Here is an 18,010-nt window from a genome sequence, read left to right as displayed (position 1 = left end):
AATGGAGGAATAGGATCCCTGCTTTTATCACCAACTGACTTCTGGGCTGATATAACTGTAATGCCATGGAAGTTTGGTCTTCTGTGTTAGGAGGCTGTCAAACAGTAGGGGTCTGCTTTGTCAGTATGATCTCTTGCTGAGAGCAGTCCAGACATGAGTATGTTTTGAAAGAAACCCTCTGTCTGAACTTCTGCCTTCCTCTCAGTTGGCATCCCTGCCTGTAGGATAGGGAACTGTGACAGACATAGGCTACATCCATTCTGATTTCCCTCACTGTCATTTGTGGGTACAGAGCCTGGTTGGCCATGGCAGTTTGCAGTTTCTGCTTTCCTTGCTCCGGATTGTTCCTCGTCACCACAATGGACAGCCTCTCGGTTGTGCTGCCTGAGGGGCTGAATTGGTTCAGTTTGCAGCATTGCTTTGCGAGTACAATGCTGGTAGGATTGAGTGGAGGGAGATACACTGTAGCACTGGGGCAAGAGTGAGTGTCTGGGAGGACAAGGCAGAAGAAGTGAGAACAGAGCTCTTCAAACTTGACTTTTTTATACCATAGTCTAATTTTCAAGACTTTCTTGGTATTTCCTTATTATGAAGGCAGCAAAGATTTCCTTGATGCCAGCTAGCATGAGACAAATTGAAGGATTAAGACAGCTGTAGCTTATCTGTCCCAAGCCTTGATATTAATGAGGGAAAGGACCCTAATGATTACTACAGTGCCGGGACCTTTGCCATTGGAAAGGTGGAAGGAGATGACAGAAAGCAACTATGCTGACATCCAGAGTAGCAAAGATCCCCCCCCCCCCCAGTTCCCTGAGGAGAACTTGCAATACTTCTTCACCCAGTCTGGCAGATTTCTGCTTACAAGGAGCAGTGGCAGAAAGTCAGCCTTAAACCAAGGAACACAGGAGGTTTTGGAGTGTGACATTGCTCCTATCTTGCTCCTGGCAATGCTGTCTTAAGCTGGCTTAAATCAGTCCTGAAACTTCACCTTGCTTGAAGGTGAAAGATAGAAGCTTCTGACACCAAAGGACTGTTGGCTTTTTGTTTTTTTTTCATAATGTCTAAATAAGATCTAAGAATTGTATTAGAAGCTACATTGATACAAACTAGAAAAGGAGAAAAAAAGAACTGATGTAACTTCCTTAAGTGGTGAAGCTGTCTACAGGGAAAAAAATAACCCTGGCAAGGGTCAAGAGAGTAGTGACTTTTCTGTAATGCATCTTGCATAAAACATGATAGTTTGTGTGCATTTGGTATTGTTGCTTTTGTGGGGGTTTTTAGTCATAATTTTTGTCACAATTTTCCTTATGGTGCCTGAATTTCCATTTTTAGTTAAATGCCTGCTATGTTTGCTCATAGAATAGAGATTAAATTTCATTAAAGTAGGCTACCAAGTGAATGGTAAAGCTTGTATGTTTGATTACTGACAGATGAAACAGAATTGCACAGCTGCAAAACTTGGGAAACAAAAATTGAAAGACCATTGGAGCAAATACCAGAAAATGAGTTGTCAGACTTGTCTTCTGGTCTCCCATCTGTTGTGTTTGCTAAACCTTGATTTCAAAATTAACATGTTACGATGTTTCTGTAGAAGAACCACTGTCTGTTTGCAGAAGGTGGAGCTTTGGAAAAGCTGTGACCCCAATTGCCAGTGAGAGTCTGCATCCTGTACCTTTGTCCCCCAGAAAACTGAAACATTCAAGACAATCAAAAGATAAACACTTGTAAAATGTTATTTGTGATGCTTTTATCTTGAATCAAATAAATAATAATTTTGAGCTATGTAAATGTGGTTGGGAAGTTTTCATAGCAGGAAAATCATTAAGATGAGCTTTATGGAGTTGTTATAATTTAAAGATACAGGAAAACTTAGCTTGTTTTATTATGTTCCCTTTGGTAATAACAGGATATAGAAGGGGAACTAAAATTATAAACATAGACTGATACAAGATTTATTTGATTAAATAAGAGCTAATCTATTAGTATGTTTATTGGGCTTTTTAAAAAAAGAAACAAAGAGATTTATTTGAGAGTAGTATTTCCCTTTCAAGTTTCTGAGTACCGCTGCAGGAATTGTACCCGACTGTGCTGCTGGTAAGAACATGAAGAGAAACCATCTATAATAATAAGGCAAAATCCTTAACTACATTCACTTTCCTGTCTCCCTTGTCTGATGTACTGAGGTAATAGTCTTCCAAGTAATAGCCATCCAACTTTCAACCTAACAACTGCTTTGTTCAGATACATCCTTCATTGTTAGAAAACGAAGTGTTCCATAGACACAAGATATATTTTTTTTTAGAAGTAAGATGCTTCCCAACAAAATTCCAAACAGTACCGGTTTGTGACTGGCTGTGTGAAGTGCTAAATGCCTTTACTGCTTTTAAGATGGGTTTTTCTACATTCTTGGAAGAATTACTGGTGTTAGGGTCTCCACAGTAGCAATCGGCGTATCTTGTAGGACAGGGAGGTGCTGAACAGAAGTGTGCTAAAAATGTTCTTTCTCTGCTGGACTTATATAATATGGATATATTGCTGCCTCAGACCCTAACTGCAGTGAGAGTTTCTGTTCTCTGTCCACCAGATGAAACTTGCTTTGCCACACCTGTCTGGTTGATGTCAGCTTGGACAAGTGAAAGGAGCATCAGTAGCGTTCTGCACCTGAGCAGGTGGTTTTCAACAGGGCCACACGTTCAGTAGATCCCAAGGGCTCTCTTGAGGTTTTGCATCTGCAAGGTCACAGCTGCTCCCTCGTTGTGTGAACTGATAAATTTAGAAGCTGCCCTGCAGGTGACCCAGTGTGACTGTCAGTATTGCAGTCCAAGATGTTCAGTGTTTGCTCTTGTTAGTGTGACTGAATCCATTTATGTGTGCGTTGAGTGCATGGGGACTCAGGGACAAGGTCAGAATTTGCCACGTGCATTTCTACCTCTCCTCTGCTTGGCGAAAGGAACTACAGAAAAGTTTTACCTCACTGAATTGTATTATAAAACTTCTCCAGACCTGCATTTCCCTTGGAATGTGCTTTAGCTGGTGAAGTAAGTGGTTTTTCAAGTAAATGCTCATGCAGCTGTCTCTGTAAAAGCACATGGGCTTTTTTTATGCATGAGATTTTTTTTTTAATAACACTTGTCCTTGGTGACTGCACTTGCACACATTACTGCCTGCAGTTCCACGTAAGAGCATTAAAAAGTCACATAACCATTACTTCTTATCTTTTTAGTTGGTAGCAAGATATATTCTGATTACTGTTAAGCTAATTCCTTGCTCGGATTATAAATGAAGTTTTTCAGCAAATGTGATGGAAAAGGTATTATTTATACCCATCTAAATGATAATCCCAGAGAAAAAGGAAATCTGTGTTTCTGTGTTGGAAAGTATTTTCTGTCTCATATCAGATTTTGAGTCTATGAGACTTTAATGCAACTTGTTTGGAAAAGATTTAATCCTTTATTCAGGATTACCAATGAAGTTCTCCCCAGCCCACAGGAGAGCAGTAATTCTGATTATGGTTTTTAGAAGACCTTTTTCTACAGTGTCTGTTGTAAGGATACCACAGACAGATGTAAGCTTAGCTCCAGATATCCTTCAACTTTTTAACAGCATTACTATGGAATTACGGATGTGCATATGATTATATTCAAGACCAAATGAAATAAATGGGCATCAGCAAGCACATACATTTAGCACACTGCATAGGCTCAGGTTGGTAGAAACGCTATGGATATTTATAATCATTCTATTTGTGTCTTCTGTTTTGACTGTGTGTGCTGGCACAATAAATATAGAGCACGTGCAAAGGTACCTTTTGGGATGTGGGTGTGAAATTGTTTCAGAACTAAGGCTTTATGCAGTGAAATAGTAAGAGATCTGACATACATCTTTGACCTGCTGTCTATGAGCTAAGAAAGAAAGGATACATGTAATAGGAACCAGAGGATGCTGTGTTTCAGGGAAGCAGGCAAACCATCTTGTCTCTGTACATGCAGGAAGTCTTCTTGACTTTAGATTTAGGAGAGTGATGTGTTTTAGGCACCTCAATACATAAAGGACATTGAGGTGCTGGAACTGGTCCAAAGAAGGGCAAAAAGGCTGGTGAAGGGCTTGGAGAATATGCCCTATGAGGAGAGGCTGAGGGAACTGCGGCTGTTTAGTCTGGGGAAAAGGAGGCTGAGGGGAGAACTTACTGATCTGTACCAGTATTTGAAATGTGCTTACAGTGAGAGCAAGGTCGGACTATTCTCACTGTTGACAGGTGACAGGAGGAGGGGAAATGGCCTCAAGTTGTGCCAGGGTAAGTTTAGGTTGTATATCAGAAAAAAACTTTACAGAAAGGGTTGTTAAGCACTGGAGTAGGTTCCCCAGGGAGGTGGTTGAGTCACCATCCCTGGATGTGTTTCAAAACCCTTTGGACGTGGTGCTCAGGGACATGATTTAACAGAGAGCTGTTAGGGTTGTGATTGGACTCGATGATCTTTAAGGTCTTTTCCAACCTGAGCAATTCTGTGATTCTCCTGCCAGGCCCCACTGGTGGTTTGTGTTCAACTTGGTGTCTGCCAAGACTCTCAGATCTTTCTCAGCGTGGCATGTCAAGGCAAGCAGTCCCTGGCCTGGACTACTGCAGAGTGAGAGCTATTGCTAAGACAGAATCCATATGATCTGCTGGTAATGCTTTTTTAAGTGAACGTGTTCTTATCACTATACACAAAACATTCTTTTTTGACAGCAGTAAGCAGAGGTGCCTCTGTTCTGTATCAGGAAGATAATTTAAAGTAGCCCTACAGCTACTTTATTGACATAATTGTTTCTAGATGTTTCAGAAATGACATTGGCTTACCTTGTCTTAACAAGACTAGTGTTGGGATGGTCTGCCATTGTAGAGCCTTAGTAGTCATGGTTTCCTTTACTGAAAAGCAGATGTCCTGATGGTGTTTGGGAAATGAGGAGAATGCATTTCCATAGCTACTGAGTTATATTATCTGTGAGAAAACTACGGGTATTCAAGATGATGTGGTGAACCCTGTAGTGAACAGCGTCTTCAGTGAACGAATCCTCATTCTCCAGGTAAAACAGTGCAAATACGTGCCACGATTCGGCTGTGGGACCCAGGAGAAATGAAAAAGTGCAGGAATTAAAAAACACCTTTGTGATTTTGAATACATTGATTGGCTGTACAGAGTTTCAGAATTGGTCGGTCTTATTCCAGAATTTTGTCCAGGAGGAGACTGCAAGAGACAGTACTGAAAGCTTTGCTGAAATCCAAAAAGTTTACATCAGCTGGCTTCCCTTGGTCAGCTTTGTTACAAAGGGAAATCGTTGGTAAAACAGGACTTTTCTCCTTGTGAGCCCATGTTGGCTATGACCAATGACTGCATTGTCTTTCAAGTATATTTCAAGAGCTCCCAGAATAATTTTCTCCATAATTCTAACAGATACTGAAGTAAGACTGTCAAGCCTGTAGTAACCAGGGTTTTCTTTCTTGCCCTTCTTGCAAACTGGAATGTTTGCCAGCTTCCAGTGTAGTGGAACCTCACCAGATTGCCAAGACTGTTGAAAAATAATGGAGGGAGGTCTGATGATGACATCAGGCAGCTCTTTGAGTGCCCCAGAGTGTATCTGAGTTTAGAAAACTCTAATTTGTGCATTACAAATGCTATTCAGTTGTAAATAAAACACTCTGTATCAGTATCACAGCACTTCGTTTGCAAATAGATCCTTAATCTATAGGGTAGATACCCTATAGATGAGTGAGGGTGAGTAATTTGGATAACTACTGTGTAGGATGTTGTTTTTGTTTTTAATTAAAATCTCTTGATGCTGTAGAATAATTGTTTCAAAGGCCTGGGCACAAGATTTGAAACTATTGTTTATGTATTTGTCCTAAGCTGAACTCCTCCAGGATTTAAATATTCAGATTAAGAGGTAAATGTTTTGCTATAAACTGCTTAAAGAATAAATCTGTGCTGAATATCAGAGCCACCTGTCTCAAACAAGCAAACAATACACCTTCATCTCCCCATTAACCCAAATTAAAATCTATCAGGCAGGCAAAGGGTTTACTGGATAAAGCATAGAACGCTCTGCTTTTGATGAATTAATAATAGGAAGAGTGAGGTTGTCAAAACAGGCTTTTGTTTCACAAATGACATTCTAAGCATGAACAATTCTATTGATTACTGTTTTCATTGGGGCCTAGAATGTAAGCAGTCATCTAATATCTAATAGCATCATTACGGCAAATGAGTGTTACTACATTAAATGCTATGGAATTTAACCTCTTTCTCTGTTCAGTGTTCAGATATTTTTTTTGTTTGGTTGTGGGTTTTTTGCTATGCACATTACATTGTTGCAGTCCTAATTCATTAGTCCACACTTGATATGGATTTTAAACTAAAGCTATGCTTTGTATAACTGCAGCATGATTCTATATGTGGACTGGGAATGATGCAAATCTGAGCTGTTTTAAAGTCTGATAAAGGGACCCAGCTTGGTAGGAAGTTAGTAAGTACACAACGTGTCATTGAATTACTGAGGTGTCATATTTAATATAAACCATACCAGTGAATTTGCATTTACTTAATACCTGTAGTAACAAGCAATGTGCTCTGCTATCGCATTCGTGTCAGAAGATATGCTTTGTACGGTGTCATACTCTTGTTAAATGCTTACAGGGGGTCCAGAAATGACACAGTGAAGCTGAGGCTGGTGAGAAGTATCTCCCTACTGAGGTTATTATACATTGTAATGTACCATCGTTCCTCGCTGTGGGTGAAATGCTCCTTCATTGTGCATATCTGAATGTGATAACTGAGATGTACTGTACTACATGTGTTGCAAGTCACTGTCTTTTTCTTTAGCTTTTACCAGATTCGTGCATCTATGAAAATTCCTCCAAGAATTCCACACAAATTAGAAGCTAGTTTGTTACATGCAACTGGTAAGTGCAAAACCTTGTAGTAAACGAAATCATTATCTCGCCTTGTTAATTAAGGAAATGTCATTTTTGCCTTATATTATTATAAGTAATATAAAAGTGTTTCTATTTTGTCGTTAACATAATTAAAATATAAAGTATTTCATTATACCTACTGAAAAATTAGTTTGCTCATTGCAATGAGACTGAAAAGGTAATTGCAGAATTTGCCTTACTGGTTTTTATCTGTTCATTCTCTTGGCTGGTAGCAAAATGTATCTCCTGTTTTCTTTCATTCATGTGCTCTGTCTCCTTTGTGTTTTGGACCAAGATTGCCAAGGACATTTCTCATTTAAGTAGATATACTTGAAGTCACAAAGAACGTTGGATACAGGCTGTTACTGAGACTGTTAACTCTCTCGTTCCCCAGTCCCCTTTTCTTTTTCTCCAAAAAGGCTCAGAAAGGATCCAAAGTTATTGCTGGAAAAACCTCCTAGTGCTCTCCTAGTTCTATCAAGCCCACAGCTCACTGTGCTGTAGAAGTGCAAAAAACAAAAATGAATAAAGTTTTCAAGTGACAGGTGAAATTCTTAGCATTGCCAAGAAGGACCTACTGCGGTCTGAAAAAAAGAGATGAATTTTTCAAAACCGGGATTTCTGAGGCTGTTTTAAAATTAGCATTGAAGAATACAGTTTAGACACTGAATTTTACTCAAGCTTCTCAAGTATTTCTTGGATTTTCTGTGTTTATGTGAAGTAAAGACATAATTCCTACAAACCAAAACCGTTCCATTTCAACCTATGTGTAGTGTGGGTTAGGAAATGTGGCTGTGCTAAAGCGATCCTCTTGCTCTAGTAAAGAAATAATTTTTTTATCATTTAACCTAATGATGTGTTTAATGATGCTTCAAGAGTGTTTCTTTCATTTTGCGGTATATTTTAGAACATTCTCCAGTTAATTTTCAGAAAGCTGCAATCTTGTTAATAAATTCGGTGACATGTGTTAACACTTTTGTCTCTCATTTGTTAGGCATAAATGTGAAGGCTGCAATTTGATGTGAGTTAAGATCAACAGTGCTGTCAAAACACATCAGCCCTTGATTCTGCCTTCCTGCTACTCTTTACCTTTATATTGCTTTGTGTGCAGTATTAACACAAATGTCTGATTTGACTTGGGAAACCAATTGGGGAACTTGTTCAGTTCAGATAAGCAGCTATTTCACAAAAATTAAAACCCTCTGACCCCCAAAACTGAGGTCCTCTCTCAGTTTGGCATATCAGATTGTTATTAATGATGTTTGTGCCACTGCAGTTTGTATCCTTCCCCCCTCATTTCAGTTGGTGAAAGGATGAGTAGAGCTGCTCTTTTTTTTTTGGCATGTCAAACTACAGCTTTGGTTTTTCGTTTGGTTTTCTGATTTTTTTTTATTTTTTTTTTTTCCTTCTTGTGGTAAAAATGCCACTGACATACTCGTTTGTCCTTCTTGTGGATTTGATTGTGTTATATTTTGCCAAGGACCTCTGCTTTCTCTTTGTTTTGGTTGCTTGCTGAATTTAGCAGAAGTGTAGATTTTGGTCACAGCTCTGCTGCTGAAGGTTGGTGAATAGCTGATAGCAGTGAATGAGACTGTCATGATTTTAGAAAATAGATGCTATTATGCTGTTTGTAGAGCAGCATAAGAAGTTTAACCCGTTGTCTGTAGATGTCTGTTGTTTGCTGGCAATAGAGGAGGCTGTACAGGAGCTCATGGCTCTCCTTGAGGAGGATGAGTTGTGTCAGCCAGGTGTTTTTGCATTTTGTTTTCCTAATATTTATCTCTCTTCTAAATCTCATTCTCTTCAACAGAGTCATGGTTTTCCCACTGTACTTCAAGTCATCTCACCTGGTTACTTCTAGCCCTCTCTAGCCTCTTTGCAAGTCAGCAGCTTTTTCCTTACCATAGCTGTGCATCCTCCCCTTACCTGCAGGCTGTCTGATATAGATCTTCCTTTTATTTCCACAGGTTAAATATACATGCTTGGTTTTTCCCTTCTTCCTATTGCTTAGCATAGAATCCTCAGAGTTGAAACAGACCTTTAAAGGTCATCTAGTCCAACTCCCCTGCAATGAACAAGGACACCACAGCTAGAATTCTGAATTCCTTCTTCTGTAAGAAACGCAACAGAGGTTTCAAGAGAAAATAAGCATTTTAGGAATGATGTAGAAATGTTCACTGTGCAAGAATCAACGCATATCTAGAATTATAGAATCACAGAGTGGCCTGGGTTGAAAAGGACCACAATGATCACTTAGTTTCAACCCCCTGCTATGTTCAGGGTCACCAACTGCCAGACCAGGCTGCCCAGAGCCACATCCAGCCTGGCCTTGAATGCCTCCAGGGATGGGGCATCCACAACCTCCTTGGGCAACCTGTTCCAGTGCGTCACCACCCTGTGTGTAAAACTTCCTCCTAATATCTAAACTAAACCCCCCGTCTCAGTTTAAAACCATTCTTCCTTGTCCCATCACTATCCACCCATTCATTCCCCGCTGTTTTTAATTTGTGGCAGAGCAGGCTTTTTGAGAGGTTAGAAACCTAGTAATAGTGCAGTCCAGGCTATACATAGTTGACTTAATAATAATAAAAAAGATAAAAATAGTTCAGCCTTGTTGATTTCGTACTGTGAGACCTTGACCACAGGTAGATGTGGCTCTGCCTGTTCCTGGCACTGGTTCTCCTTTTCCTCTCCTCTCTCACTTCCGAGGATGTAGTTTCATGTTATGCTCAGGTCAGCGGAACCGAGGGCTATAACTCAAGGAACTGGTGGTGCAAAGGAAGCAGGACCTTGGCCGTGTGTCTCCATTACTGCTTTTATATCAGACTGCAGTGGCAGAATCCCTTTTGCTGATGGTGTGCAGCTCTGTCAGATTATGTGTAATGTGAAACCATCCCCTCTTTGCCCTTCACCTCTAGCGTAAGACATGGATTGATACAAGGTGAACGTGGCATTGCATAGGGGAATTACCTTTTAATGATTTATCCTCTTCATTTTGTCCAGAAGACCTAAATTGATGATGCATATGAAAGCACTTCAGCAAAGAAAAATGTATTTTTACAGGTTTCTAGTTTCTGATGGAAGGTTCAGCTAAAACGTTACAAAGGTGATAGAGTGCAAATGTTTGCCATGCACAGACTTGGGCAGTGATTTTCTATCAGTGGGCTGTGGGCTGCAGAGCTGTAAAGCGCAAAGTATTCACTTTTCTTTGTCTTTTGTGTGTTCCTTTGAAGTGATTTTTTAAAAAACATTTTTTTTCCTTTTTTTTAAGCAGTGTTTCACATTTCCATTTATACAACCTCTAAGACTTTGTGTTCTGGAAGAGGTTTATGTGAGTGAGGCTGTTTGCTGAGGACTGATAAGAAACTGTTGGCCGTTCTTTTGCCTCAGTTCTTCCAAGTTCCACTTTCTTCTATGCATTGTTTCACAGGATTGTGGCTATTATCCTATTTCCTGTGTGATAATACTTCGGTATTAATTATTGCTGAATAATTTCTTGGGAACTTTTAAAAGCAATTCCCTTACTCTTTTCTTCCAAAATTCTCTTGACCTTTGCTGAGAAAGGATTCCCCAACCATTTGTCACGTTTTTCTGAACTCTTTTTGATGAGCAGCTTCTGAGCTGAAGGCAGAAGCACCATACTGATAAGAAATGTAAGATTCAGGTGATAGACTTTGAACGGATCTGGCCAGAGTAGTATGCAGAAATCCCAAAGGAAAGGAGGAACCACCTCTGTTCTTGATTAATTCAGTGCAGTGGTGGTTCATGTCATTTAGCATCTTTGCCTCATTTGTACTCAGTTCTGAGATCTCAATATGGTTAAGTGCTGCCACGCAAAAGGAATGATTAATGAAATAGCATTAGAATTTTTGATGCCTCGAGTATCTTACTATAGATTCTTCAGTCTAGAAATTGTACTAAAAGTAAATTGCATTCAAATATATTGATAAAGTGTTTCTCAGAAACAAAGCACATTCCTTCAAACTCCAGTAGCTCTGACTTAAATGGAAACTGCTGATTTTGTTGGTGTAATGTTTTTAAGTGTGGTCACGGAAATTATAGGAATGGTAGGATACTTTATTAGCTGCTCTGCAGTTTCCAGATGCCAGAACTATTACATTAATACTTGTTTCTCTTTCCAGGTGCAGATCTTGCCTTTCCTGCTTCAATCCACGACAATATAGTTTACAGTAAAACATTTCAGATTCTCTACAAAAATGAGGAAGTTTCTGTGAATGATGTGATGATTTTCAAAATCAAAATGCTGTTAGATGAGAGGAAGGTAATCTGCCAGTCTTAACTGTATTCAAATGCTTAACTCTTTGTTATGTACAGTTTGCATTACTGTAAATTAAGGACCTGAAAAGAATTCATGCTTTCACAATTTCTTTTTAGATTGAAGAGTCTCTTAATGAAATGAATTTTCTGCTAACGTTAGACCTACACTTCACGGATACAGACTATTCGTAAGTTTAAATTTGGAAGATTTTATTACAGCAGCAGCATATGTTAACTTTTTAAACTAATTAAATCTGTGTTATATATAGATGTACTGTGTTCCTATTAGGCATGTATGAGATTACAAGATAAATCCAGCACTCAGGCCTGCTAAGGTTTCATAACCAACTTGACTCATTTTGATATTGTTTTTCTCATGGGAAGATGTAATTGCATTCCAAAGTACACATCAGTGCTAAATTGTTATCTGTATTGATTGTTGATAACTTGCTTGCACATTACCCTTTAAATATAGTCACTGTAATTGTATGTCGTTTTTTTGTTTGTTTGTTTTACTCTTAGACCAGATGACCTGAGCACACTACAGCCAATTAGTAGCCGAACTTTAAAGTTGCACTTTAACTTACACCGGGGCCTTCATCATTACGTCAATGTTATGTTTGATTACTTTCACCTTTCTGTCATATCGGTTATAGTCCATGCTTCTCTGGTTGCTCTGCATCAGCCCTTGATAAGGTAATCTCTTGTTAATAAAATGTAAATGAAGTATCCAGTGCCCAAATGGAAATGTTGTATAAACAGTATACTTAGGAAGGAGTTAAGTCTCCATGCAGTGGGGTTTTCTTTATAAATCTGGTATCCAAGGTCCAGAGGATGGAGGAATGTCTTAAAAAGGCTGTACTGTCAGGCACGCAGACAAAGCTGTATCTTTAGCATATCTGTCCTTGCCTTTTTTCAGGGTCTTCAAGGCCTGAAATGCCTTAAGATTTTTTATATTCAAAATAAGATGGAGATATGAATGCTAAAGCCTTTAGCATAAGGAATTTCCACTGCTTGCACCTGGCTTCACCTCCTGGCAAATACATATCTTCATATATGTTAGAATGCCATTCTGTGCAGTAGGACTGTGCTAGTTTGCAGAATTCAAGTAATTTCTTTTATTTTTTCTTTATCCTTCCCTCTGAGTTGAATGGCTTTGGTGATGAGTTTGAGGCAAGGCTGAGCGAACTGAACTGACATGTCTCTGAAGGGATGCACTGCATTGTTTAAGGGAGTTAGTGAGGAGGTGGGAATATCTGAACTTAGGAGTATTTAAAAGTGAATTATAAACTGAAGGGGAATCAATTTTTTACTAGGGTAGATAGCGACAGGACAAGAGGGAATGGTTTTAAGCTCAAGGAGAGAAGGTTTAGGTCATGTGTTGGGGAAGTTCTTTACAGAGAGAGTGATAAGGTGCTGGAACAGGCTACTCAGAGAGGTGTAGATGTTCCATCCATGGAGGAGTTCAAGAGCAGGTTGGATGGGGCCCAGGGCTATTTAGTCTAAAGCCAAATCTGGAGATGGGTAGGTAGTTGGTGCTTAATTATCCTTGGGGTCCCTTCCAAACCTAGCCATTCTGTGATCACAGACTTCTTTTCTTTCCTCCTTCCTTTGGACTTTCCTAGATGCAAGTTTGCCAGGGGGTCACTTTCCTTTTCAGACTAGCATCTAGGATCTCCTTCTCTCATCAAGGATGCCAGAAAATGAACGCTTCTCACCTGCCACATATCAAAATGGATCTGTATGGGTTAAACTTGTGTTTAAATTAGTTGTGTTGGAAAGCATAAGGAAGATCTTATGTACTCAACAGCAGAACAGTTGAGGGTCATAATTTCTTAAATTGCTTCGACAAGCTGGAGATGCTCTTGGAAGAGAACTGCTCCCTAGATGCAGTGCTTGAGACTAACTGAGGCTTTTGGGCAAGCCCTAAATGAGGAGTTCTAAAAGGGCAGCCCACTGTGCTAAAGAGATCCAAGATATTACTGAGAAACTGTGCTAAGTTTGTGACATATGGCTTGTTAGAGTTACCAGTTCATTTGTGCTTCTTGCAGTTTTCCTCGCCCAGTGAAGAACACGTGGTTAAACAGGAATGCACCAGCACAAAATAGGGACTCTGTGATTCCTTCTCTGGAAAGCGTGGTCTTTGGCAATAACTACACAAAGCAGTTATCAGCTGATGTAAGAATATCTTGACTGAACGTTTTATTTGTATTTTGTGGGGTGATGTGAATTTTATCTCAATTAATCTTCTGCAAAAATATCACTTGGATAATTGTTAAGAGTTGTTAAAGAGTTATTTTGTTGCGTCATACGATATGGGAAAACAGAAAAATGGTTGCAGAAGGTTGTGTTACATATTTCAAGATTATGCAGATAGAAAGCTTACAATATTTAGTGCTTAGCCTTCTTTTTTAAGATACTGCAAACCACTGAGAATTGCAAAAAGATGGATGACGTTCATGAAAAGACACAATTTGCGCGTCGTCTTATTCTGTTAACACTTCATCTGTTGAATCAAATTAGTACACCTAAATCTTTTTTCTCTTTTTTTTCTTTTTTTTCTTTTTTTTTTTCTTTTTTTTTTTTTAGGGTTGCAGTTTTGTTGTTTCAGAGTCTTTCCTCAGCCATGCCTACAATTTCCACTATACACTTTGTGCCAGTTTGCTGCTTGCTTTCAAAGGCTTACACAGCTATTTCCTTATGATAACAAAGGAGCTCCCCTCTTCTCACCGAATTGAACTGGGTACGTTGAACATAATAAAATGTATAGCTTTTGCTTTTTCCTGATAATATCTCCTCTCCTTGACTGAACTGGCATTACTTTCATACATCTTATATATCTAAAATCCTTTTTGCTCAAACTGAGTTGGAATTTAATAATTAAAGAAGGAAAAACAAGACAAATGCATTACAAATTTATGCATAGAAAAATACCAGAAACTGAGGCTTTTTCTTTATAGAAGCAAAAACACTACATAGGGTAGTTCTGTGGTGGTTATCTTAATCTTGATATGGAGGGAAACGCCCTATTAAATGAATGACTCAACTCGTAGTCTACCTTGTAAGGACAAAATGTACTCTTTGCCAAGTAGAATCTGTTGGCATTATTATTGTTACTGTAAGAATAGGCTTAGACTTTGTCTTGGTATTTAAATGATTCAGAGAGGACCTTAAATTCCTCTAAAACACTTGCAAATAGATGTGATGGAGAGGAGCTGGCAGTTGAATTGCACTATCAGGAGGTATCTTTCACTCCTTGCTGTGTTACAACAAAGATTCTCATAAGCTTCAGCAGTACTTAGTTCAGAACTTTACTCATTTCTGTGGGTAACTTGGCTTAGGGAAGTGCAGCCTTGAAAAGAAATATTCTAAATAGATACATTAAGAGAAAAGTATTTACATTTAATATATATTGAACTGATTCTGCTGATGGTTTGTTTCCTGTGCTGTTTGTTTTGTTGTGGTTTGTTGTTTTTTTTCAAAAAGTTTTTGCGATAATTATTTTCTTATTTCTGAATTCTTTTTCTTCATTTATTCCAGTTATTTTGTATATACTTTGATTGGGGATATTGATATAACAAAAACAACTAATAATGCTGTAATTACTCACCCTTTGCTCATGCAAAATAACCATTGCTTATCATTAACGCTAATTTCTCTAAACTCCATCAACAGTTACAAATAAAAATAAATTAAGAAAGGAAAAAGCCACGTTTCTGTGGTATCTTCTACAAAACAATTGAAGCTCTCTGGACTTTATCATGAAGTACAAAATCATTGCTTAGATTTCTTTTTAATTTTTGAAGTCAATGAACTGCCTTTTGGTGATTTTACCTATGAGATGGAAGACAATCTGTCCTTCTATTTAAATCTCAAGTTGTCTGTTTTTTTGTTTCAAATTAAATTGTAACCTCAATTTTGTTTTGTTCTGCTTGCTTTGCTGTTGCTTTGCCATGCAATTTAAAGAAAAAAACACAGTGATTTTGCAGAAGCATGCACAATCTTCTGTTGAACTCAGTTACTATAATTGAGCTGTTACATATTGTTGGTATCAGGAAATAAAAGAGTGTAATGTCTATCATGAGTGATATCTAATCTATAAACTATATCAAAATTATATACTTCCATGTATCTCTCTAACTGCACTAATTGCTAGGCTAGCCATAAGCTTTTTTTTACTAACTTTAAGGCAAATAATAAGTCACAGATGAAAGAAGGAGTGTAGTAACTAGTCATGTGTGTGCAATCCCTATAACTAGCCAAGGCCAGCATGCAGGTCCTTTATGAACGCCTTCTCAGAAGAAAATTTCCACGAACCCAGAGAGACGCCTACCTAGGTATGTTTTCAAAGCAGGTGATTTAATCCCTCAGATTTTTATTAATAACACAGAATACTATATTCTTCTCTAAACAGGAATGCTATTTCACTATTCAGACATAATAAGAGTATGTTAAACTCCAATGAAGTCTGCAGAATTGGAACTACTTATTTCTAGGCTGAGTATAGAAAATGAAATCCTACACTTACTTAGTTTAGTGTTATTCTGCTTTAATTTTAAAAAGTAATTGAGGAGTTCAGGCAGTTGTCATAAATAAAAAACAGCAAAAAATGATAGTTTTATTTAAATCATTACATTCTCATAGCTTAGGGTGCATTTGTCCTTGTCTAAATCACCAACCCTCCTTGGAGAGTGGTTTGATGTTGTGCAAAGTACTGTGCTGTTTAAGCGCAAGGCACTTTGCAATGGGGAAAGAATGAACCAGCAGTTCAGTCTCATATATATTAATGTTAATCATATATAACCACATTTTGGTTTTGTTTACAAAAAGGAACAAAACAAAACAATTTTAGCTGAGCCAGCCAAAATTCATCAGATATTTACTGGATAAACAACACTGCTATCAAATGTTAACAGTTAATTTCATTACGTCGGTGCTTTTTTTGTTTCCCTTGGTACTGGTACCTCACATGTAGAAGGAAATCAAATCCCAGTACAGAATTATTTAATTGATTAGATTAGGTTGGCTAGAATTGGAATGATTAGTAAGACATTAGTTTTAAATGTTGTTTCAAACCTGTCCTCAGTCTCAGTGTGACAAACAGGATGAATATTCAGTATGTGTTTCACAGTGAATCAGGTATCTTTTTCCATTAGTGACAAATACACCCCAAAATAAGTATATAACTTGTCTATAAACTGTTTTCATATATTTTCAGAATAGTTATCAATTGGTGTCTAGTTAACAGGTGTAATTAGTTTCTTTCCAAACTATTTCTGAACTTGCTTCTGAGAACTTCCTGCATTTCTGTAAGAAGCATATTTTCACAGAACTGGGAGTTTTGTGAATTAATTTGTCATTGTTTTTAAACATAAGTATGTATAATGTATGGCAGTGATGTGAAAGTCAATAAGTACTTACAGATCTACAAGGTATCAACTGAAGATGAGTCAACATGATATTGCTTATGATAAACTTATGATCACTGTCCACATCCTAGATTTATTAATGTGAGTTTGCAGGCGTGTTTTGTTGGTGTACATTTTCAAATTAAATGGTGGGTTTTCCTTAAAACCAGAAATACTAACAATTAATTTAAATATTTGTTATAAGTAATACAAGATTTATAAATCATTCCCTTGTTACTGGTACCTCGCATGTAGAAAGAAATCAAATCATGGTACAAATTTACTATTTAATTGATGAAATCTGGTTGACTAGAATTGGAATGATTAATAAGAAAGAATATCGTACATAAAGGAGTACATCTGTATTCTTTATTTATATGTCATTTGAGGTTCTGATTGAGTTCAAGCTGCAATAACATGCAAGACTGTGTTCCTCTTAACGTTGAGCTATTGAGAAAAAAATTAATTAAATTATTTGACCAAGCTGTAAATCCTCAGACAACCAAAGAATCTATTTTTATTCATTTGGCTTACAAATCAAGTAAATAATATACCCATAGGGAAATGGTGCTTACGTAAAGAATGCCTGGAAAATCTGAGGTGGAAGATCAGTTGTGTTACCTCTGTTGTGAATGATGACCTTGCTGCTGAATAGCTGAGCAGTTCTAAGAGGATGATATGCAAACTGTATAACCTAAGTTACCGTGTTTGCAAGAGCAACTTGGAATGAGAAATTGGTATCCTTGCCAAGGTCTCATGAGAAACGTTCACAATACATATTTGCAAACCATTTTTTATTAATCACATTCTGTCCTCAATATCAGTAATAAGCACGAAATTATTTTAGTAAGAGTTTATAATATACTTGATTTGAAGCTCATTGTAGAAATTAATATGGTGTGAAGTCTTATTTGATAGCCTCTTTTCTTTTTAATGGTTTTTATTTTGTGAGATAAATGTCTCTCCTCTGCAATTTTTCATAAATACATACTGTCATCTTTCCAGAAAACATCGATGTAGAAGTTCGTCTTTCAGAACTGTGTGAAGAAGTAAAGGTAATACTTCTCGTTCATTAAATAAGTGAAGTCACTGTGAAAGTAAGAGTGTGCTGATTTCATCTGTTACTCGGGAATAAAACGTTTCAGTGATAACAACATGTTTGGTTTTTTGCCAACATTTATTTCAGCTGTTCCTCTTTCACAGAGAAATTGCTCCGCTGACACACAAACTTCCCTACTGATCTGGTGGTGTCTTGTAGCCATGTAACTTTCGTAGATCACAAAAGCGAGGATTTTGGAAAGATGGATTGCTTGCATTAAAATCACATTTGGAATTATCTGCATTCATTAGTTGAACCTTTTATTTTTGAACTTGT

The 18,010-nt window shown here is 37.8% G+C and overlaps 1 protein-coding gene across 5 annotated transcripts in view; it reads left to right on the top strand.

Moving 5' to 3' along the window:
* Positions 1 to 18,010, top strand: part of FAM135A (family with sequence similarity 135 member A) — a 66,616-nt gene that overhangs the window by 22,922 nt on the left and 25,684 nt on the right. For 3 of the 5 annotated variants that reach the window (XM_015859078.3, XM_085541981.1, XM_085541982.1), the window contains 8 exons: positions 6,858 to 6,937; positions 11,092 to 11,231; positions 11,345 to 11,415; positions 11,750 to 11,923; positions 13,279 to 13,405; positions 13,817 to 13,970; positions 15,487 to 15,564; positions 17,641 to 17,690. In XM_015859078.3, the coding sequence (XP_015714564.2) occupies positions 6,858 to 6,937; positions 11,092 to 11,231; positions 11,345 to 11,415; positions 11,750 to 11,923; positions 13,279 to 13,405; positions 13,817 to 13,970; positions 15,487 to 15,564; positions 17,641 to 17,690 (874 nt within the window). The remainder of the gene's footprint in view (positions 1 to 6,857; positions 6,938 to 11,091; positions 11,232 to 11,344; positions 11,416 to 11,749; positions 11,924 to 13,278; positions 13,406 to 13,816; positions 13,971 to 15,486; positions 15,565 to 17,640; positions 17,691 to 18,010) is intronic. The other 2 variants (XM_015859082.3, XM_085541983.1) reach the window with 1 other exon arrangement.

This window comes from Coturnix japonica, chromosome 3 (genome assembly GCF_054131305.1).
Source record: "Coturnix japonica strain WE chromosome 3, WE-NBRP24, whole genome shotgun sequence".
NCBI lineage: Eukaryota > Metazoa > Chordata > Aves > Galliformes > Phasianidae > Coturnix > Coturnix japonica.
This window is presented reverse-complemented; position numbering and strand designations above follow the sequence as displayed.